We start from the raw sequence: 22,020 nt of genomic DNA on the forward strand, positions 1-22,020 counted from the left end.
TTTCCTTGTAGAGTTTATTGTCTAATACTAGCAAATCAAATTGGCCCCAATATGTGCATAAATAGATATATGTATATATACGTATATTTCATATTTTCCTTAGTTTTAAGAGCTGCCAGGTGAGGGGCTGCCTAAAGGGAAGGGAATTACTTCTGTCTTGCTACAGTCGGCCCTGCTCCAAGAGCATCCCTCTCACCAACACAGGTGAGCAAGTACGCACAGCCTTCAACCTCAGAAAATCTCTAAAGTGACAACATTAGTACTTGATTACAGCCTCCTGGTTATTGTTGAGGGAGGTAATGTGTTAACTGGGAAGGCCCTAGATTGGTAACCAGGGCTTTCCCCGGGTGGGTTACTTAGCTCTGGGCCCCCAGCCAGGCCCCCTTCATTCCTAGCAAGATGTTTTAAGCTCGGAATAGGGTGCCAGCAAAGGTCAAAGTGGGAGGCCAGGCTTCAGATGCTGGCCAGGAGCTCTGTGCTAGGCTCCAAAACCTTTGATTCCAGATCTGGACAAAAGACTTCCATTCTGCCCAAATCCTTGCAAAGCAAGAGCCCCTTGCCCACTTCAGCAGTCACTAAGCAGTTTGGAAGGCTGAGCTGGCTTAGTTCAGGGCCCCAGCAGCAGGAAAGTCCTGGGCAAGGCTGAGATGCACCTCATCCTTCGGACCCTCAGGGCTGACTTCACAGTCTGGATGCCAGACTGGGGTACCATCCCCTTAACAACGGGCCCCAGAAGAAAGGTCACAGAGGGAGGCAGGTGCTGTAGATGTCACTCAGACCAGAGAGGGACCAAGTGAAAGGAATGTGAGAAGTCCAAGGAACTTGAATGTGTCTGCCCCGAAGGACCAGAGATGTCACACTGTTTGCACTGGCCGTTGCACCATACCCTGGGTCCATCAAACAATAGACCGACATTCTCAGTGCTGTTTGGCATATTCCAGCAGGGTGATAAAGGTGGTGATCCAGGAGCACATCTGGGGCGTGTATGCCTGCAAGGGTCTGCTTTTGTGCACACAGCTGTAAACATTTCCTTCAAGAAGGTTCACATTCAATAACCCTAGAGAGTCATCAAAAGTTGACAGTGTAATCAAATCCTTAGACCAGGACTGCAAGAGAATGTCCTGCCCTGGCAAGATCCTCTCCGGCTGAGTTCTGGGGACCAGCCCTTGGCAGACTGGGAATGGGAAGGAGGAGGCTGCTGAGGAGGAGGGAAGGGTGGAGGGCGGGACCTAGAGGCAGCCCCCCAGTCCCTCACATCGTCTGCCAATTCCATTCAGACATTGCACATGTGGAAAATAGATTTGCTTTTATAACAAAAATGTAAAATAGATCTGTCTTAAAATAACTCCTCTCCCCCTCTTTGGATCAAAAGGCATGGGGTATGGCCACAGTATGCTTGGAATGATGTGGAAAGGAAAGGAGAGAAAACGGGCCTGGGCAGGAGTTTCAGGAAAGGATCAGATGTCCAAACAAATATATATATATATATATTACATATACATCTGCAATATGATAATCTTCACAAAACATATATTAAGGCATGTAAAGCAACATAAAGAGCCAGCTTTATGAAAAAGAGGTGAAAGAGAGGTCGCAGAGGGGCAGACATTAATCCTTGGTATTTCACATGTATTTCTAAAAATATCACTTAAAAAAAAGACACAAAGAAAGGGAGAAGGCGTGGAAGGACCCCCAAAATCTGCTTTTTATGGATGGACAAGGTGTGGGAGAAGATGGAGAAGGGAGAGAAGGTTACCGGGGAGCTGATCCCACCTGTCAGTCTATGGGGGAGAAAGGACACGTTTGGGGTGCTTGAGCTGTGCTGAAGATGGGAGATGCAGCCAAGGGTCACGTTTACAAAAACCTGCTAGATGTGAGGGTGAGCGAATCCTCCTGTCTGTAAACCCTCCGAAACATGGGAATGTCTTAAGCACCTACAACAGCGCCTGGTACATAAAAGGTGCTCAGGGAATATTTGTCAAGTGAATTGTCAGCTTTACTCGCATATGAACCATAACTGTCCCAGCCACGAAGGAGTGGAGAGGAATTGCTAGAAGATGAAGGAATCGTTCTCAGGGTCTCTGAAGCTCAGCTTGAAGTCTCGGGGAAGCACCCCTGGCAAAGAGAAGGTCTAGGGGCCAAGGGTTTTCACTCTAGCTCCTCCGTCCTCTCTGGCTACGTTCATCTGAAGGTGGTGGAGCGGAGGGACAGCAGGCTTTGCTCCTGTCTCTCTGCCACTGGTCCCCTGGCTACGCAGGGTGTGAATGAGCCACGCGAGAAGTGAGACCCTCCAACAGCTTCAACTTGTCCCTGTGTGGGACGCCTGGGATTGAGAGGAGGACTCCAGAATCTGGCCTACCAGGCTCAGGCCACATCTGCTCTCCTGGGACACACGCTCAGCTGGCCCACAGCACATTCCAGGGGGAAGGCGATGAGATGGTGTCACAGAAACGTTTAGGGAAGGCCCCGTGGCTGATCACACGCTCCACACCCCGACCACCCCACACCTTCTGGTCTTCCAGCAGGACCAAGACAGGTCCTTGTCTCTGCTCCTGACCCCAGGACAGGGAGGCCGACATCAGGCCCAGATCCAGAAGAAGCTGTCCCCAGCCCACGCTCCCTGGGCCCTCAGCGCACACCTCCTCCCCACAGCAGCGTGCTCCGTGGGGGTCCTGGAGCTGGCAGCCCCCGATCCCGGCACAAGGTGGGGAGAGCTGAGCTGACACCTGGCACTGTGCCTGGCACTAACCTGAGGCTCCACCCCGGGGAAACCGACCCCATTCCCTTCTCATCTCTGTCCTCCCCCTCCTCCCCGCACACGAGTCCTGCCAGTCCCTTTCCTCCTGCCCTCCCGAGACCTCTCCCCTTCTCTCCGCTACCCCTTCTCAACCTGCCCTCAGACGCTGCACACACTTGCCGCTTCCCACCCACGGCCAGCGCTCCCCTCTGGGAGCCGAGGAGCCTCTCCCATCTCTTGTCAGCTTGTCTTTGGCTCAGGCAGGTGGTCAGTCTCCACTGGACCCCAAAGGAGCACCCAATAAACCGGGATGTGCCAAGACCCTGGGCACCGCTGGACAGCAGGGCGGGGCTGATGGAAGGGGATGACGGCAGGCCCCACTCTTGGCATCGAGCGACAAGTCCTAACCTAAGAGGGCCCAGGGTGCATTCCCCACTGCATCTTCTCCACCAAGGAATGTTCCAGCAGGGCTGTCACAACCCCAGCCAGGGCCAGAGCGAGGCTCCCTGTGCCGAGGGCAGCGGACAGGATGGCGCTCCTCACCCCGCCACCTGACGCCCAGCCTAGGGTGGCTGTCTGAGTAGCGAGGATCTCGGGCCGGAGTCCCGGGGGTGTGGACACCGTGGTGTCTGTGCTGCTGTTGGGCGACCCCAGCCCCTGGCCTGGCTCCCGCAGCATTCCCGTGGGAGCGCAGGGGTTGGGGGGCCAGGGTGGGCCGCGGGGCAGAGGCGGCTTCAGAACGTGGCTCTCTGGAGCTTCGCGGCGTTGGCTTCAGCCAGGGCTTGCACTGGAGGAGAGAGACGCGGGTGAGAAGGCGCTGCACGGGGAGGGCCCTCCAGCCCACCCGCCCAGAAAGTCTCTTCTGCAAAAACCACCCCTCAACCCTGTGAGAGGCGGACAAAGGAACAGAAGTCAGTCCTTGTTCAGCTGCCTGATACTGAGGGGCTGTGTGCTAGGGGGAAGGGACACAGCCTTTGCCTAGAGCTGTCCGGGGCCACTTTACTTTACAGAAGACCTGGGTACCATCTGGGAGAGATAAGATCTGGGAGAAGCAGCTTCTAGGGGCTTCTGAGGCAGGGAACAGATGGCAGGCTTGCAGGCCGACAGGAGGTGCAGGGGTGGGGAGCTGGGGTAGCCCTCTGACAGCGGACAGGAGCGGCCTCTGTCCTGTCTGCTCCTGGAGACGCAAAGCCACTGGCACCGCAGCTTCCGGGAGCAGCCCTGCCAGCCGGCTCCAGCCCAGCACCGCGCGGGATGGACCGACGGAGGGGAAGAGCGGCGAGGCGCGCCGGCGCGGGGAGAAGCGATGGCGGGCGGGATGGAGGGTGCAGGCGGCTGGCGGGGGGAGGGCAGGGGTCCCACTCCCGGGGCTGGATGAAATACGGTAGAAAAGTGCTTACGTCAGAGCTCAGACCCGCATGACATGGCTGCTGTCGGCGCCCCGCGGGGGTTCAGACGGTAGGGGGTTGGCTGGTGGAGCCGGGGAGGCAGGGGAGGTGGGAGGGCTTGGGGTGGCACATTGCACTGGAAACAGAAATGAACAGGGCAGTGAATAGGGGCTGCGGGGGTGGGGGGTGGGGAAGGCGGAGGCATGAGGCCGGTGCCCAGAGCAAGCGAGGCCCTCCTCCACGCAGGGAGCAAGGCAGGAGGCAAGCAGAGAGGAGCGCTGAGCTTGGGCATCTGTTCAAGCTGAGCGGAGCTGGTTCCAGGGTCGCCATGGAGGAGAGCACGGGGCCCCAGGGGAGACCTGGCCGCATCCAAGCTCTGCTGAGAACCAGGGTGACTGGGGGTGATGCTGGCCCCTCTGAGCCTAGAGCTCCCCTTCCATCTGTGCAGCGGGGAGATGCTCACACCTCCCCTCGACTGTGGACAGGGTGAGGGGTGGCACCTTCAGAGGCAGTGATATCACTGATGACCATGATTAATAGTGCAGTAAAATCACACTAATCCAAATCACCAGGCCCTCATTCAATGACTCAAAGTGGAGTGATCCCAGTGTTTATCAGCTCCACGAGGACAGAGGCTCCTGATGGGCTTCAAACCAGTCTAACTTTGACTGGAGGGTTCAAAAGCGATTCCCGCTGTCACTTGAGATCTCTTTTCATCCATCCAGGAAAGGCCAACTTCAATCCACCTCTAAACAGATCATTTAAGCCCGAAAGTGGTGACATTTGAATTACTGAGATTTTACTCTATTATCATTCTTTTCCATGCTGAGAACAGCAAAGTGAAGGACAAGGAGTCGTAGTGTTAGGAACAAGCCCTGCAAGTCTCTAGACCCCCGTGCTCCCTTGGTGTGGCTGTGGGAGCCTCACTCAGGCTCAGAGCAGAACCAGGCCTGGGCCAGGGTCACAATGTCTCCCTCCGGAGAGGGACCCCGGCACCGGCCTTCCCAGACCCCTGCTCCCACCCTGCCTGGGTCCTCATCACCTTCCCTGGCCTCTGCACAGGAGAAAGGGCCCACGCAGCACCGTGGCACATCTGTGCATGCCCACAAACATACAGAAGGAAGTGATCCAGTCTGCATGGGTCCAGCAACACCACACTTTTCTACTCAGCGCACACAACTCATGTGTGTGTGTGGGCACGACTGAGCCTGCGCCTCGTACACAACCCAACACACTTGTCACTTTTCATACAAATACATCCACAAACACCTCTGAAGCACACATCCATGTGCACACCCGTATCACAGATTCAATGGGTAGTTGTCTGGTAACTTCGATTCCTAAGAGTCAAAAAACCAAAACCTAAGCAAGGAAGATCTTAAGGAAGCCAAATAGATGCTACAATGTGCATGCAATAAAGCTCTTACAATTTATTCACTCAAGAGTTCCTTGGAGTCCAGATACTTATTTAAACACAAGTATGATAGGTGTTGACTTTCTGGGTGTCTAGCCCATGAGAGATTAGAAATAGGAAAATTAGGAGAGGGAGAGAGAAAGAGGAGTTGAGAGGCCCACTGAGGCACAACTGAAGGCGAGAGCACCTTCTGTGAAAAGGAGACATATTAACTTTAAAGCCTTCACAGTCTGGGAGCATTTAGCAGGGCCACAAATAGACCTGTACGGATTAGAGACCCCAAGGGCATCTCTTCAACAGAGGTCAGCAAAATAAGGACATTTATAATGATACTCTAGTGGTAAAGAACCCGCCTGCCAATATAGGAGATGCTGGTTCGATCCCTGGGTTAGGAAGATCCTCTGGAGGAGGGCACGGCAACCCACTCCAGTATTCTTGCCTGGAGAATCCCCATGGGCAGAGGAGCCTGGTGGGCTGTAATCCACGGGGGCGCAAAGAGTCAGACACAACTGAAGTGACTTAGCACACGTACATGCATAATGATACTAAATGAGCGAGAACAAGAAAGATTAATTATGTTAAATACAACCTCTACGAAATCAGAAAAATACTAAACACAGATTATGAACATGTCCATCAAAATAAGTTCACATATGCAGCACATAGGCATTGTACAATGTGCTACTTCAGTTGTGTGTTCACAAGTACTACCACACCTGCACGTATAAATAATCAGTCACACGTATTCACGTTCATGAGGCTGTGCTCTCTCCATCCTGCACACGTCGGTGTGTTTTCACAAAAGTTCCACACACACACTGTGCACAACATATACACAAATAGCCTCGATCATCCATCACACTGCAAAGAAAGCCCATCACGTGTAAACGTCTGCATGTTTAAGCACCACCTCCACCTACATATTGTACACTCACAGCAACAGTTTCCCAAACACCACCTGTACTGATAAATAATGGGTCTCTGCACAACACCCATAGGCATCTTGCACACACAGACACACTCCTATATTTGCAAACATTCCCTCCACGCATACATCACATACGTGAATATACACACATACATGTGTACCTACAACCATTACCCAGTACAGACACTGAGATGACATCACGCCACATGGACAAACCCACTATTGCCCCATCTTCCGTGTACTGCACGCCAGGACACCGACAACGGCTACAAGCTGGCCGCCCGCCTCTGCACCCAGGCCACACGCTGCACTCAGGCCCTAACTGCACCCCCTGCCCGCTGCACCAGCCCATGGGCACCCTCTCCCACACAGCGTCTGCCGTGCCCGGCAGAGCTCTGGGAACGTGAGCCACAGGTCGGGGCGGTGGGGACAGGGTAAGTCTGAGGTCTGGCCGGGCCACAGCCATGTTTTAAATAGTTGGGGTTTTGGCAAAAGCAGGGTGACCATTTGCTTTGCACACACAGACTCTGGAATGTAAGCCCATGTGTATCAAGGGAGAATCTGAAAAGCCAGGGTGAGCTTTGTTTTCACAACGCCTTCGGTAGGGGAGCTGTAGCAGGGAAAGCCAGGGGCTGGGGAGGGTCAGAGAAGTTTTAATAGCGCCGTCTGTTCTAACTCTTGAAACAGGAAGTTGCCTTTTGCCCAGAGCATGTGGAATTTGATCTTTGGAAGGTTCGGGTTCATTTTGTAGCTAAACTACAGGGCGGTTGACAGAAGCTTCCTTGTAGCCAAACTGGTTCTGCTGCCTTTTGGCTGCAGGATGGGGCTCTCTGAAGCCTATCACTTCTCTTGCTCTCCTCTCCTGCCAACTGAGAGCTTGTTTCTGAAAGATCTCCAAGGACTTTCCCTGGCCACCCATTCTAAAGTCCATTTACACCCCAACTGCTAGTAGCTTCTCTCTTAAAGCTTACTTAGATCCCTTTTGCTGTATCTCAAAACGCTTTGGTTTCTGAAAATATCCATATTTAAAATAGCTAGAAAAACCACAAAAGGCTCCTGCTTCTACTTTAGCTGCTGCTATTTCAACTAATATGACCCCCAGCACTGGGACTACCGCTCCCACAGCAGGGGAGCATTTACTGAGCAGTTACTGAGCGCCAGGCACGGTGCTACCTGCTTAGCACCCCTTGTTTCCATCCTCACACCACTAGACAGGTATCTTGATTTAAACTTTACAGATGCAGAAAAGAGCCAGGACTGAAACCCTGTGCCACTAACATGAAAAGCCTTTCCTTCCTCTGTGCGTCTAGCCACGATCCTAATCTGACACTCACCCAGGGCATTAGAACTGTGGCCAGCACGACTAAAGTTACCACAAGCCTGGCATCCATCTAGGGCATTTGTCTTGGCTGGCCTTTGGAGCCTTCCCCCTCTCCATCCGAAGCACCTTTCATGTTGAGGAAGAGGGAATATTCTGTCTCCCAGGCTTCGTGACTTGACCACTTCCTCCACCACAAAGCCTCCCATTCACAGAGTCTCTTCCATTCTTCCCAATTACATTTTCCTCTTTTCCAGGATGCTTCCCTTCAGACGGAAGAGAAGTTAATTCTACTGGCTACACCCTGTAGTGTCCACTAAGACCCCCTAACCTTTGTATCAGTGTGCAGTCAGCTCCTTACACTCATCTTTTCTTAGCAGGAAAGTGGGTTTGGGTCAATAGCCAAGGTGGTGACTCTATTGGCTACTTGTACCATCTTCCCTTTTCATTCCTGTTATTTGCCTGCAGCACGAATGGGAAGTTGGAGAATGCCCTGGAACACTGGCCCTCACTCCGCCACACTCTGGCACACACTTGTATATCTCCGCATCAGGCTCAGTCATCACCCCTTCTCTGGGCCTTTCCTGGACCTGCACAGGTACAGCGGCTTCCTGCGCTCCCCACACGGCCTCTGGCCATTCCGCCAACCAGCAGCGAGGCGGGTCATGGTGACTCGGAGCTCCCAGATGTCAGCGACTCTGGTCCCTTCGCACCCCGTGAGCCTAGCACAGTCCCTGGTGCTCAACAAGCGCTCATCCTGACCTCAAGGAACACTGCCCTGCTCTATGCTCGCCCCTGCCACACTGCCTCCCCTACTCCTGGGCAGCCGGTCTCCCTGGCAGAGCGAGGCCCAGCCCCTCTCACCAGACAGCATGCGGCCTCGGCGGGAGGCCTCGGTCGCCAGGGCACAGGAGATTTCAATCCGCTTCTCCTGCTCCTGCAGCTGGCTCTCTGAGTCCTGGGGCACGTCCACAAAGTCCCCCTCGCCGACGGGCACCACGTTCTGCATACTGAAGAGGCACAGACACACAGACATGGAGGGGGCAGGATGGTCCAGCTGGCTTGGGGGACCTGCGGGCTGAGGGTGGTGGGGGTCCAGGGGCCTGTGAGTGTGCAAGCCTGTCCCCTGGGGTGAGTAGGACCCTGGCAAAATGCATGTCAGGACCCCTGCCTGCAACATTTCAGAACGAACTAGAAGGTTTAAGAGAACACTCAGGGCAGCCTTGATGGGGAAAAGAAGTCAGCAGAGGGCAACTCATCCGTTTGTCTTGATGAGAGCACATGCATGCGCCCAGGAGGTCTTTGTGGCACCGAGGGCTGCGTCACCGACCCAGCCACGTGTCTCGGCCCAGTCTGCCGCCTCAAACCACTTCTTCCACGGTGGGAGGCTTGGGAGAACCAACCACATGTCCGGGCACTGGATTCAGGAGCGCTAGTGCCCTCGATGTCCTGGGTGCCAGGGTGGGCGGAGAAGGTAGAGGTCACCCGAGGCCTGTTACCTGGACTTGGCAATGAGCGTCTTGATCCTCTCCACCTTCTTCTGCTTCTCCTTCAGCTCCTCTGGGCTCAGGGGCATGTCGGGCTCCAGGTCAATGTACCGCTCGGGGATGAGGACTTTGTCCGGGGTGGAGAGCTGTGGAGAGACGCGGTCACCACCTCCACGCCCTTCTACGGTCCCCCCACCCCGACCCTGTGCTGCTCTTGCAGGACGCTGCTCACCTCCTTGTTGATATCCACGTCATAATGCTGGGGCTCCAGCTCCATCTTGCGGAGCCGGGCGATCTCCTCCCGCGGAGTCTCATAGGCCTGCCCGCCGGGCTCCTCGGCTCGCAGCGCCGCCTCCAGGTTGGAGATGTCTACCTCGTGGATGCTGCGGTGGCGGCGCACCTGGGGGGCGGCAGAGTCAGGACCACGCGGGGCCTGTGTCCCGCTGCCTCCAGGCAGCCCCAACCACGCCGGGGTCCTCACCGGCCCTGCCCAGCACGCCTGACCTGGCAACCACCCCACTGTACCCACCACGCCCACTGCAAAGCTACCCTCCTTCCGTGGTGCTCATCCAAAGCCTGCTCGCCTACAAGGGTGTAGAGGAAACACCTCATCACTGTCTCCTGTCAGTGCCTGTCTCTCTCCGCCCGCCTCACCTGCGTTCACATCCTGTGCCATATATTTTGAGTAACGGAATCAGTGTGTCTTACATGGATCTCTAGCCTTATCACGTGAAAAAAGGGCAGGATTTATGGGTCATAATTTTTCTGTATTTCTGAAATTTAGTGGAAAGAGAAGTTAGCCCCATAGTTTGGGCTATTCTTAGCTCTGCACTTAGGAGCTGTGTGGCCCAGAGCTCCTTAATTTCTCATGACTTTTTCCCCGGTCTCTAAAATGGGGACAAAAGCCCATCTAGTCAAAGCTATGGTTTCTCCAGTGGTCATGTATGGATGTGAGACTGGGACCATAAAGAAGGCTGAGAGCAAAGAATTGATGCTTTCTAATTGTGGTGCTGAAGACTCTTGAGAATCCCTTGGACTGCAAGGAGATCCAATCAGTCAATCCTAAAGGAAATCAACCCTGAATATTCATTGGAAGGACTGATGCTGAAGCTCCAATACTTTGGCCACCTCATTTGAAGAGCCAACTCAGTGGAAAGGATCTTGATGCTGGGAAAGATTATAGGCAAAAGAAGGGGGTGACAGAGGATGAGACAGTTAATTAGCATCAGCATCTCGATGGACATACATTTGAGCAAGCTCCAGGAGATAGTGAAGGATGGGGAAGGCTGGTGTGCTGCAGTCCATGGGGTCGTAAAGAGTCTGAAACGACTTAGTGACTGAACCACAACAACAGTGGGGGTAACACTTCCTAGTCCAATATCCTTGAAACGACTAAACGAGACAAAAGGGCTTGGGACCTGTACTGCAGCATGTGCTGGTGCGCTGTGATGATGACCTGCCACCCCCAGCCCAATGTTAAGGGCACAGGAAATGCTCTAGAAACATTAGAAACATCTAGCATGTGCTGGTGCGCTGTGATGATGACCTTCTAAGCGCGCAGGAAATGCTCTAGAAACATTAGAAACATCTAGGCTGTGGATTCTGTACTATTCTCTATTCAATGAATTTTGTATAATTCACTTCAACTAAAACAATCAAGGCATTTCTTTTTGTGAGTTATTTTTCTTAAAACACTAAAGAGGCAAACGCTTGCTGCAGTATGTCTTCTGCCCAGCGTGGGAGAAGCTTCCCCAGGTCTCCCAGTTGCCTGGCTTGGGTCCGTCCTGGCCCCTCCCTGCTGAAACCTCCTCCTCCTCCAGGCCCCTCCGGCTGAGGTTGACCATGCCTGGTAGTGGGCAGTGCTGGCAGACGCCAGGCCATGTCTGTGGGGCCGGGAGGACGTTACCACTTTATAGGCAGGCCGGGCGCCGGGGTCGGGGGCCGGGCTGGGTGGGAGCTGCAGACTCCTCCGCTTGTCCCTCGCAGAGCCGCTCTGGCGCCGCCGCATGCGGTCCATCTGCTCCTCCACGCTCATTTTGGCCTTGCCCTCGCAGGGAAACACAGCACTCTTGGGGCGCTCCTGCTGCGGGGGGAGGACAGGGCTCGGACTGGTGCCCTCCCCTGCCCTCCGACTTTTTACCTGCCAGTATCCCTTAAAATTTCCCTTCTCTGGGAAGCCTGCCGGTAATGAGTTACATTGTGAACCCCGAAGAATACATCTAAGTCCTAACCGCAGTATCTGTGCATGTGACCTTACTTGGAAATGGAGTTTTTGCAGGTGTAATTAAGCTACGGAGCCCAAGATGAGATCATTTTCAAATGTGGTGTGTTCTAAATTGAATAATGGGTGCCTTTATAAGCAACAGGAAAAAGAAGACATACAGAGTAGAAGGTGATTGAAGGTGGGGCAGAGATTGGAGTGGCGTGTCTACAAGCCAAAGAATGTGTCTACAAGCCAAATGTTGCCAGCAACAACCAGAAGGCAGGAGGGAAGCATGGAATGGGTGTTTCCTCAGCCTGCACACACAGCCCACCTTCAGACATCTTGATTCTGGATGCTGGCCTCTCTAATGGTGAGGGAATAACTTGTTTTCAGTCACCATATTCGTAGCATTTTGCTAACTTCCTAGGAAACTAACACAGTGCCTCTGGCCAGCACATGTATCTTTGACCATTGACTTTTGCATTTGTTTCATCAGTGGCACATTATAACAATTTTGTTCAATATGATATCTTGATTATGCACAGCTTCCTTGTCTCATGGCGTGTTTCCTTGAAGCACTCCCCTGCTTCCCTTCTGTCTTGTTCTACTTTCCTCCTCTAGCTCCGGGCTTCCTGAACTGTGACAGGCGGCCACACAGAGGCTGACTCCCAGCCCAACTCGGGCAAGCTCGGGGCCTGCGGGCGTGCACTCACCCGGGAGGAGAGGCCATTGGTGAGCCCGTTGGCACTCCTCCTCACCACCCTCGATGGGGTCACTTCTTCATCGGTGGGTGACTTGGTCCGTGGGGGTACGATGCCCACTGCAGGGAGACACAGTGGCCAGTGGGTCCCACAAAGAGGGACACAGGGCTGCCCGCTCCTCATAGGGGCTCGGCCCCGCCCCTTCTCAAGGAGACTTGGCCCCGCCCCTTCTCAGAGATGCTCGGCCCCGCCCATTCCTCAGAGGGGCTCGGCCCCCGCCCCTTCTTAGGGAGGCTCGGCCCCGCCCCTTCTCAGAGGGGCTCGGTCCCGCCCCGCTGCAAAGGTGGAGGCCCAGGTGGGGAAGCGCTTTCTTGGGTGTGAGCGAGCACCTCTTTGGGCTCCCCCCTGGTGCGAAGCCTTGCTTCTAGGGGACAGCGGGGCAGGGGTACCTTTGTTGAGAGCCGCCTGCTTCTCTGCCTCAACTTCTTGCCTGGTGGACACAAGGCTGATGTCTCTAGAGGTGTCCAGGGGGGATGTCTGTTGGGGGTCTCTCTTGCTTTGCTCGTAGCTTGCCTTGGGCTAGGGAGAAAGGATGAGAAGATGGATGGACGGACTGTGCTACAGTAACCTCGGAGAACTTGGCCCTGGGTGGTGATGCTTTGTTTTGCAATGGTTGGAGTGCCAACCTTTGAAAGAGACATGGAGCAGGGAGACTGTGCACTCACTGGCAAGTGGGCAAGGATGCACTTGAGCCTCCCACCCATGCCAATGTGGGGCCCTCTTGTGGAATGAGGGCTCAGGGTCTCCAAGAGGCCCCCAGTTGAGGCTCATCAGAGAAATTCCCTCATGGCAAACATGAAATGTACAGACTTGCTGTGAGCCAGAGGAGGAACGACTGGAAGAGGGGGCCACAAAACCAAAGATCTCTGAGGATTCTATCGGGTTTTCCCACAAGAAAACCAGATGAGTTTTGTGGGAAGGAAAAGGGCATTGGGGTTGTGGACTCCCAGAACCATGTAACTAGACCAGAGGTCAGAAACTAGCTCTGGCCTAACTGGAGAGCTTGGGTGAGTCCTACCACCTGTTTTTGTCTGTAAAACTGAGGTAATGATGCCTGTCCTGCCCACCTTACCGGGCAGACCCTCAGGGTTGTGCATATTACCAGTAAATGGCTGAGCCTGTTTTACGACTCTTTCTACTCAGCACGCAAACTCTTCCAAGCCTAACTGCACATTTCTCCTGAACCTTGGCTAGCGATTCAGGTGAGAGAAGGAGCCAGAACAGGGGAGAAAGTGTGTGTATCCTTACATTCCGGGGGCTGGTGAGGCCCAGAGACACAGGCAAGGGGAGAAGGAGAGCGTGGGGGGACGGGGGCTGAGGTGGACCGAGGCAGGACGAGACCAGAACGGCACTGGTGGGGATGGGGCACCGCGGGGTCTCCGCTGTCGGTCACGCTGGCAGGGAGAGGGCCCCAACCCACCACCTACAGCCATGGGCTGCCATGGGGCAGGGCAGCAACGCAGTTTTCCATTGTCCACAGGAAGCAAAAGGGGAAAGAGGGCCGGTACGAGGGCCTCAGCCATCCCTTTGCTCATCCCAGAGTCTGACTAGACAGAAGCCAGGAACGCTGAGCTGTGGGAAAGTCAACCCTGGCATAGGGTCAGTGACTTGGTCTCCTGCAGGCCGTTCCCTCCATCCCTGCCCTCGGGGCCCGAGGGCACTGGGTACCTGACCCCTGGCTGTCTCACCACCGCGGTGCCAGGAAGGGGAGTTGGGGTGCGGCCAGAAGCGGCTCTCGCTAGGGAGTGGAGGCACAGTGGGAGGAGACTCCAGGGGGACGTAGGCTTTGGGGAGAGGGGGCCGCGGCGGGCCGGGCTCCTGAGGCAGAGAGAAGCCAGAGCGTTAGGAGGAACAAGAGCAGCCGCTGTGAGAGCAGAAGAAGAGAACGTTAGCAGAGGCAGACGCGACACTGCAGGAGCCTGGGCGGGCCTGACCGCCATACTCCCACCTGAACTGGGGCGGGCCGGGACCCCCTCACTCCCACCCAAGCCTGGGCGGGGCAGGACCACCACACTCCGACCCAAGCCGGGGCGGGCCCAGGACCACCTCACTCCCACCCGAGCCAGGGTGGACTCCATCTGCAGCGCAAGCCCTGCCTGCCCGTGACGCCCTCCTGTACTGAGGCCCCAGCATGTTCTTCAGAGCTCTCTCCTCATCACCACCCCCATCACTCTGGGCACATCCTCCCTTCTACCTCTGTTCTGCTCTCTCTCCTGACTAATGCCTTCCGCCTGTCCTTCTACCTGCCCCAATGCTTCATGGCCCAGCTTAGATTCCACCTTCTCTTTGGAACACTGGCGCTTCTGCAGTCTGAACCGTGTGGCTCAATACTGAGACACACGCCACCACGTTCCAGAGGAGGGCTGTTCACTGTGAATGGGGTAAAGCCCCGCAGGCATCTTTCTTGAGAGGGCCTCACACCATCCCTTGCCCAGTCTCAGAAAAGACTTGCTGGTTTACTGACTCAGAAAATGCTTCCCACACTGACTCTCAGCTCTCCTGTCCCTGAAACAATCCCAGATTTAAATTTCTATTAAGTGTTTGGTATCTTTGCTAACCATCATGGAGCTCAGGAAGACTGCCCTAAACGGCAACTAAAAATGACAGCTAGAGATAAGAACAGGCAAAGGAGAAATCTGGAGTGAAGTTCACAAACTGGGTGTGAGAATGACCATCTTAGTGAGAGAGACAGAGCACTAGGGGCCTCTGGGGAGGAGATGAGCACAGAATTTGTACAGTTTCAAGCAAATGAGGACTGGGTCCTCCCTCCCCGGCCCACCTTACCCACGACCTCAGCTTACCTCACTGAAGCCAGGCTTGGTGGGGGACCCCTGAGAGCCAGACACCAGGGAGAAGGGGCTCAGTGGGCTGGTGAGGCTGGCAGAGCTCAGAGGGCTGGCGGGGCTGTTGGAGCTGTAGGTGCCCGAGGGGCCAAGTCCTCCTTGGGGAAGCAGAAGAGGAGAGAGGTGAGGACAGGGGCAGGGGTGTGGCCTGGAGTGTAGCCGGGCTCTGTGGTGGGAAGGCAGGGGGTGGTTTAGGGTGTCAGGGCCACCTGGCCTGCTGAAGGGACTGGGGCTGGGTCACAGGCTGGCTGTCGAGAGGCAAGCTGGGCAGGAAAAGATAATGGATGGAAATAACACCACTGCCTCCAAGGGTCACAGAGAGCCAGACCAAAGTCCCTGGGCTGAAGGAAGGAAGACACTAAGCTAGTGGTCTCAGATCACCAGTTAGCCCATGGCTCCAAAATCACTGCAGATGGTGACTACAGCCATAAAATTAAAAGGCACTTAACTCCTTGGAAGGAAAGTTATGACCAACCTAGATAGCATATTCAAAAGCAGAGACATTACTTTGTCGAAGGTCTGTCTAGTCAAGGCTATGGTTTTTCCAGTGGTCATGTATGGATGTGAGAGTTGGACTATAAAGAAAGCTGAGCTCAGAAGAATTGATGCTTTTGAACTGTGGTGTTGGAGAAGACTCTTGGGAGTCCCTTGGACTGCAAGGAGATCCAACCAGTCCATCCTAAAGGAGATCAATCCTGGGTGTTCATTAGAAAGACTGATGTTGAAGCTGAAGCTCCAGTACTTTGGCCATCTGATGTGAAGAGCTGACTCATTTGAAAAGACCCTGATGCTGGGAAAGATTGAAGGCAGGAAGAGAAGGGGACAACAGAGGATGAGATGGTTGGATGGCATCACCAACTCAGTAGACATGAGTTTGGGTAAACTCCGGGAGTTGGTGATAGACAGGGAGGCCTGGCATGTTGCAGTTCATGGGGTTGCAAAGAGTCAGACACAACTGAGTGACTGAACTGAACTGAGGGCCAGGAAAGCGCTGTGCTCTTTGACCTATTCCAGGGAGGAATCAAGAGGATCAAGGCAACAGCCTCTTTGGTGTATCTGGTCTGTTCTGGGTGGGGGACGTTTCTGGAGCCCTGAGAAGGCCCAGACTGGCTCTGAGCATGGTGTGAGGGCCTGCAGAGGTACAAGTTGGCAGCTGCGGGATGGAGACCAGAGACACGCTTTTTCTGCTGAGGCCAGGAGCCCAGGAGGCTGCTGGAAAGAGCACCTACCTCTGTGCTTGGCTGTGTCTGTGCCCCGGGACGGGTTATTCTTCCTCAGCCCCTCCATTACATCCTGGATCCTCCAGATCTCCTTCTGGATTTGCCGGTTGAGCACCTCATTCTGAAACGGCCAGAAAGCAGGTCAAAGGAAGTTGCTACCAAGGAGCGTCCTGGCAGGAGCATTCCCGCGCTCACGCTCGCACACACATCCCTCCAGCACACGCCTTCTTCACGGGCAGCCTCTGTCTCTTCAGCGTCCAGAACTGCGGGAGAAGAGGGCTCTGTTATCACAGCAAAGAGCCCTCTTCAGTAAACCAAGAGCGAGGACCTGTCCCTCTGATCCCGCCCCACCCAGGGGCGCTCAGGATGGTCTTGGAGTGACCGCCCCTTAGGTGGACACTTGGTGGTGGCCTGTTTTCCCGGGGCGAGAGCTTCAGCTTTACTGTCTTGTTTCACAGCCAAATAGCCCTTCTGTAATGCCCGCATCCAACTTCTGCCTAATTGCCATGAATTCTCCTCAGTTACAGTGTCCACTCCTTGAAAAACAATAGCTCCCTTGATTTAGCATTCCCTGTGCCCCCCAACCCCTACCAGGGGCTGCGCTGAGTGCTTTGCACACACGGACTCACTGCGGCTGCACAGCACCTCTCTGAGGCAAGGACAGCAGTTGTCCGCACTTCAGAGGTGGAGAGGCTCACGCCCAAGACCGTCCGTCAGTAAGCAGCGTGGCCACCATCTGAATCTGGGTCTACTTGTCTCAAGAGCCGGCACCTTGACCATGATGCTCTCCCATCTCCCAAAATGTGCATGTCGAACTGAGGCCTTGCCCACAGGACATGGTGGCGCGTGGGGCCTCTGGCCCTCACCTCACCCACCTAGACAGCTGCAAGGTTGGGTGGTAAGCTTTGTTACCAGGAAGAAGAAAGGGGAAAGCAGGGTGTTAACTGCCTCAGAGAGACAGGGCTTACAAAGTGAGCCAAAGGAGTGGAGCCTGGGGAGAGAGAAGACAGAGGGCGGAAAAGAAAATGCCCCCAGTGTCCATCCTCCTGCCTCCAAGCAGGCATTCCTGACCCATGCCAGAAAGGAAGGCCTCTTTCCCGTCTAAAAACTCGCCATTGTTTATATCTGCATGTCTGTTAAAGTCTCCCACGCTTCAACTTCTCTTTGTCCCCCAAGATTTGACAGAACTAAAGAATGTTCCCACATTATCTTCACCCTGAAACTGAGAGTCTGTTTTAACACACCCTGAACTCCAATACTTTGGCCACCTGATGCACAGAACTGACTCATTTGAAAAGATCCCGATGCTGGGAAAGATTGAGGGCAGGAGGAGAAGGAGACAACAGAGGATGAGATGGTTGGACGGCATCACCGACTCGATGGACATAAGTCTGAGTAAACTCCAAGAGTTGGAGATGGACTGGGAGGCCTAGTGTGCTGTAGTCCATGGGGTCGCAAAGAGTCGGACATTCCTGAGTGACTGAACTGAACTGAACCTTGTCTTTCATTCCAGGACAACCTCCCGGTTTTAAGTCTCTGAACTCTCCAAAGCATGAAAGGAAGATACTGTGGACCAAAGGACAGGGGCCCTGCCTGCCTGGAAGCCCCTTCACCTGGAGGTCCAAGCTGAGCTGCTCCCAGAGCTCGTCGTGCAGGGCAGAGACTTCTGCCTCCAGGCTCTCATATTCCATGGTGCTGTTCGCCAGGGCCTGCAAGGGGAGGGCTCACTGAGAAGCCGCAAGTGCCAAACCGCCCCTCCTCGTCCTGCCTCGGGCCGGGGCACCTGGGGTCTGGCAGGTTGGGGAGGAGGACACGGAGGGATGGGAGAAGGCACAGGGCTGAGATAGTCTGATGACAGCCAAACCCTGGCCTTAGAGGAGGTGCAAACTGCTTAGCCTATCGTACGCCCAAATAGGAAGAAAACAGGATCTTCTCCAGACAGGCTGAAAGGGGCTGATCTCACTCCTATGCCCCTGTGCTGTCCCCAGGGTGGGTGACAGAGACTAAAGGAGAGCCAGAGGAGTCCACCCTCCGGAGGCTAGACACCTTCCTCCCTTTGGGCTTCAGTTTTCCAGGGCTTTTGCTGCTGCTGTCTGCATTGGAGGGCCCGCCCGGTGCCTACTAGGAAGTAGCCAGGGTGGCATGTTGCCAATGTCTTGGTTCTCCAGAGAGTGGAGAGAAAGGGTGTGCAGCAAAGCTGTTAAAGCAGCCGAGGAAGTAAGTGGCCCTCAACTTCACTTTGTCGTGAACAAATCCTGGCGCAGATGTGGCTCGTGGGAAAGAAGCCAAGCTCCCTGGTGGAGACTCGATGGGATGAGGCGGCTTGCTGCCGTTTTGCAAGGCAGCATTAAGGGCTTTGTTTACATCCCTCCCAGACAGCTTGCTCTTGCCCTCGGGGAGAGTGGGGACTAGGGGAGCCCAGGCTGGGAGGGGTGGCTCTCTGAGCAGGGAGGAGCACAGGATCACCGTGGTTGCCTGAGACAGCTCCACCCGGATGTTGATGAGCTGGTTCTGCAGCGACTCCTTTTTATGCAGCAGTTTCTCTGGGTAGGCGGGCTGGCTTCCAAACATCTCCAGTTCCTGGTGGGTCCCCATCAAGGCACTTTCCAGACTTTCCTGAAGAAAGGCAGGGGAATGCTATGAGGAGCCCTGTTAACTCCTCGCTGGGGCTTTCGGCAGCAAAGGCTAGAGCCACAGGGGTTCAGCCAGGCAGCTTAGGGGAGGTTCCTCACACTGGCCAAGATCCCCAGAGGAGCTTCAGCAGGGCTGAGTAAGGGCAGGACAGAGGTTTGGGGAGGGACAAAGCTTCAGCAGCTGAGTTAGGATGGAGGAGCCACCTACCCCTTCTCTGGGCCAGCCCCTGTGTGCCCGCTAAGGACAACCCCACGGCTCTCACCTTCTCAGCTCGCAGCTGCTGCACCAGCCGCTCCTGCTCCCGCACCGCCTTGTTCTGCTCACACAACTTGCCCAGCAGCTTCTAGGGTCCCCAAGGGGGAAGGGAGGGAGAGAGAAGGAAGTCAAGGGCATGGCCTGACAGGGACCTGGGAACTGGATAAGCAGGACTGGGCCTCTGGATACCACCTCCTTTCCCCTGCCCAGGAAGCCTGGACCTTCACCCTAACCTTGGAGGCTCCTGCAAACAGGAAGTTGTCTTCACCTTGGGGCACTCCCCAAAGACCCGTTGGGGGAGGAGATGGACTTATTCTGAGGAAGCGAGTCAGCTTGAGCAGGGAGAGGGCCGAGAGCTAAATGTTGAGTTCCTGCTCGCCCCTCCTCTTGGGGGTGCCAGTTCACAAGGGGCTGAGGCGATAACACGGCCTCGCCTCTCAGGCCTCCAGGTATGTATGGATCGGAGGGGTACGCCGGTTTCCGAACAAGTCTTAGTAAAACCAGTGAACAATGTACACTGGTCCTGAGGCCCACGGGACCCTGACCTCCCCTCCTCCTTCCAGAGTCTCAGGACGGCTGACGCTGGGGTCCCTCTGAGGTCGGGTCCTGGCCTGCACGGAACCTGTGCCCTGCCTGCTGGGCAGATCCACCACCCACACAAGGCCAGTGGGAAGAGGCAGGTGAGGCCCAACTTGTTTCCTGGGGAGACATGTACTTTCCTGTGTCCACACCTGTATTCACGCCACTCCTCAAACACCCCCTTGGCTCCCTTCTATGGACCAAGAATCTTGTCCCCTGGGTCCTTTACTTCAAGATTGGCTCATATACCACCTGCTCGTGTCCCGGGCCCACAAGCTAGCATGGCGCCCAGCCCTGCCCTCCTGCAGGCCCTGGGACAGGTCTGCTGAGACCCGAGCCTCCTGTTGCCCAGAAGCTCCCTGAGGAGGGACCGGGCCACAGTCTTCCTTCCAGGCACCTGGGGCTACTTCCTACTAAAGTCTGCGTGCCTGAAATAAGCATGGGCCACTGCTATAGACAAGAGGGCCTCGCACTCAGTGGAGAAACACACAGCCACGATGCCAGGTAGGGTGAGCAGTGAGGATGAGAAGGGGCTGAGGGGGCTCGGGCAGAGAGCACTGTCTGCAGGGAGATGGGACAGGGACCAGATTTGTGAGGGGCCACAGGGGACGAGAGGGGGCACAGGAAAAGCCCCCACGGGGAGAGCTAGAATGAGGGGGCAGCGGTGGGGCCAGAGGGGCAGAAGGAGCAGTGAGCTGCTCTTACGTCTGTGTCTTGCTCGTTCAGCTTGTAGGTGTGGAGGCTGTCCTGGAACACTTCTGGGTACGGAGGGACCTGCAGGAACAGGAGATCGGTTACCGCGGCAGAGGGCAGGGCGTGCGGGCACGGGAGAGCTGACGGCCCCGCCTTGTTCCTGCCACCGACCACAGCCTTCCAGCTCAGACAGCACCCACTCCAGAACCCGAGCTGAGCCGGCGCTCTGCCCGCTGGAGAGCAGGGGACGGCCCGGCCGAAGCCCGTCCCAGCGGATCTGGAGGGGCTCCAGCGCCGGGTAGCTCCCAAATGGCTCACGCGTAACAACCGTGGGAACAACAGTTAAGTCTCGGCTGGTTTTGAGGATAAGACCTGGGAGAAGGAAGGAGCATCGGAAGCGTCTGAAAACGACTGCCCTAGTAGACGACGTGCCAGTCCCAGGGACTGGGCCTAAGCCGGAGGCGCCTCTCGGTCCGGCAAGCGCGCCTTCCACTGGTGACACATGCAGCGAACGCAGCCACCCTGCACAAGTGTCCCTGGACGGCTGCACACCACGCCCCATGCTCCCCACCCCAGCCACTGGTAAGCAGACACCAAACGCGAGGAAGAAGTCCTGGACACTCTGTGATCACTGGCATGGCATGAGATGTCAGGGCTGGCTATGCTGATGGTTTGGGGAATGAGCCCGGTTTACCCACGAACATGAAGAATGGAGGCGACCCCAGGAATGAAAGGAGGAAGGCCGGGCTGAGCCCAGGGGTAAGGCCTGGCAGAGGAGCGGCTCGACCATGCACGGGAGGCGGGAATGATGCTGACGGGAGCGTGCTGCCAGGCAGAGGCCTTACTTGCATGAAGAGCTGGGCGCTGGGGGAGGAGCTCTCCACCATGCGGTTCACCACACTGATCAGAGCCTCGCTCTCACTCATCTGTGGCAGAGGGAGGAACGGGCGGCTCAGATGCAGTCCACGCGGGGGTCTTCCCCATGCCTGCCTGGGCTCCAGGAGACAGCGGAGGGCGGATCCTCCTCCTGGGGCCTCTAGCACCCTCTCTGCTCTCGCCCGTCACTCACCCGCTGTGAACTCTGGTTCAGGACCAGCAGCAAAGCTGCCCATGAGGAAAGGCCATGGCAGGGAGGCGGGAGGTCACGTGGCCTGGCCCGGGCCCAGGGACACCTGCTCAGGCGCCTGCGTTGCGGGCCTCACCCCCCGGCCCAGCCCTCGTTTCTCACTCTGGTTTGGTCAAGGACCACACAGGCAGTGGGAACGGCCAATCTCCCCAGACGGGAACTAAGTGAAACAACTTTAAAGAAAATGCGACCTGCTCTTTGGATGGGCCTTCACGTCGGTTAGGCACAGGCCTCTCTCCCCGAGTCCTGCCCACCTCTGCTCTAGAGTAGAGAGGACTGTAAAATTCTGTTTCCAGAGCTGGGCTGATAGCATCCATGCTGACCTGGGATGATGCCAGGGAGCAAATAAGGAGGTCAAAGCAAGCAAGCCATGTTAGAGAGACACCAGACTGGGACACCGCACTCCCAACATGCACTCTTTATGCTTCAGAGAT

General features: G+C 55.6%; 1 protein-coding gene across 1 annotated transcript in view; it reads right to left on the minus strand.

Moving 5' to 3' along the window:
• PLEKHA6 (pleckstrin homology domain containing A6) overlaps window positions 1–22,020 on the minus strand; it is a 35,048-nt gene continuing 13,028 nt past the window's right edge. The window contains exons 7-22 of the mRNA XM_059875638.1: window positions 21,306–21,386; window positions 20,473–20,541; window positions 19,196–19,276; window positions 18,766–18,915; window positions 17,913–18,008; window positions 16,309–16,420; window positions 15,038–15,177; window positions 13,905–14,054; window positions 12,626–12,755; window positions 12,189–12,295; window positions 11,179–11,355; window positions 9,505–9,672; window positions 9,285–9,418; window positions 8,650–8,795; window positions 4,138–4,261; window positions 1–3,524 (exon numbers count right to left, since the gene is read on the minus strand). Coding sequence (XP_059731621.1) covers window positions 4,146–4,261; window positions 8,650–8,795; window positions 9,285–9,418; window positions 9,505–9,672; window positions 11,179–11,355; window positions 12,189–12,295; window positions 12,626–12,755; window positions 13,905–14,054; window positions 15,038–15,177; window positions 16,309–16,420; window positions 17,913–18,008; window positions 18,766–18,915; window positions 19,196–19,276; window positions 20,473–20,541; window positions 21,306–21,386 — 1,857 coding nt within the window. The 3' untranslated portion in view covers window positions 1–3,524; window positions 4,138–4,145. The remainder of the gene's footprint in view (window positions 3,525–4,137; window positions 4,262–8,649; window positions 8,796–9,284; window positions 9,419–9,504; window positions 9,673–11,178; window positions 11,356–12,188; window positions 12,296–12,625; window positions 12,756–13,904; window positions 14,055–15,037; window positions 15,178–16,308; window positions 16,421–17,912; window positions 18,009–18,765; window positions 18,916–19,195; window positions 19,277–20,472; window positions 20,542–21,305; window positions 21,387–22,020) is intronic.

Source organism: Bos taurus, chromosome 16 (genome assembly GCF_002263795.3).
Source record: "Bos taurus isolate L1 Dominette 01449 registration number 42190680 breed Hereford chromosome 16, ARS-UCD2.0, whole genome shotgun sequence".
Classification (NCBI taxonomy): domain Eukaryota; kingdom Metazoa; phylum Chordata; class Mammalia; order Artiodactyla; family Bovidae; genus Bos; species Bos taurus.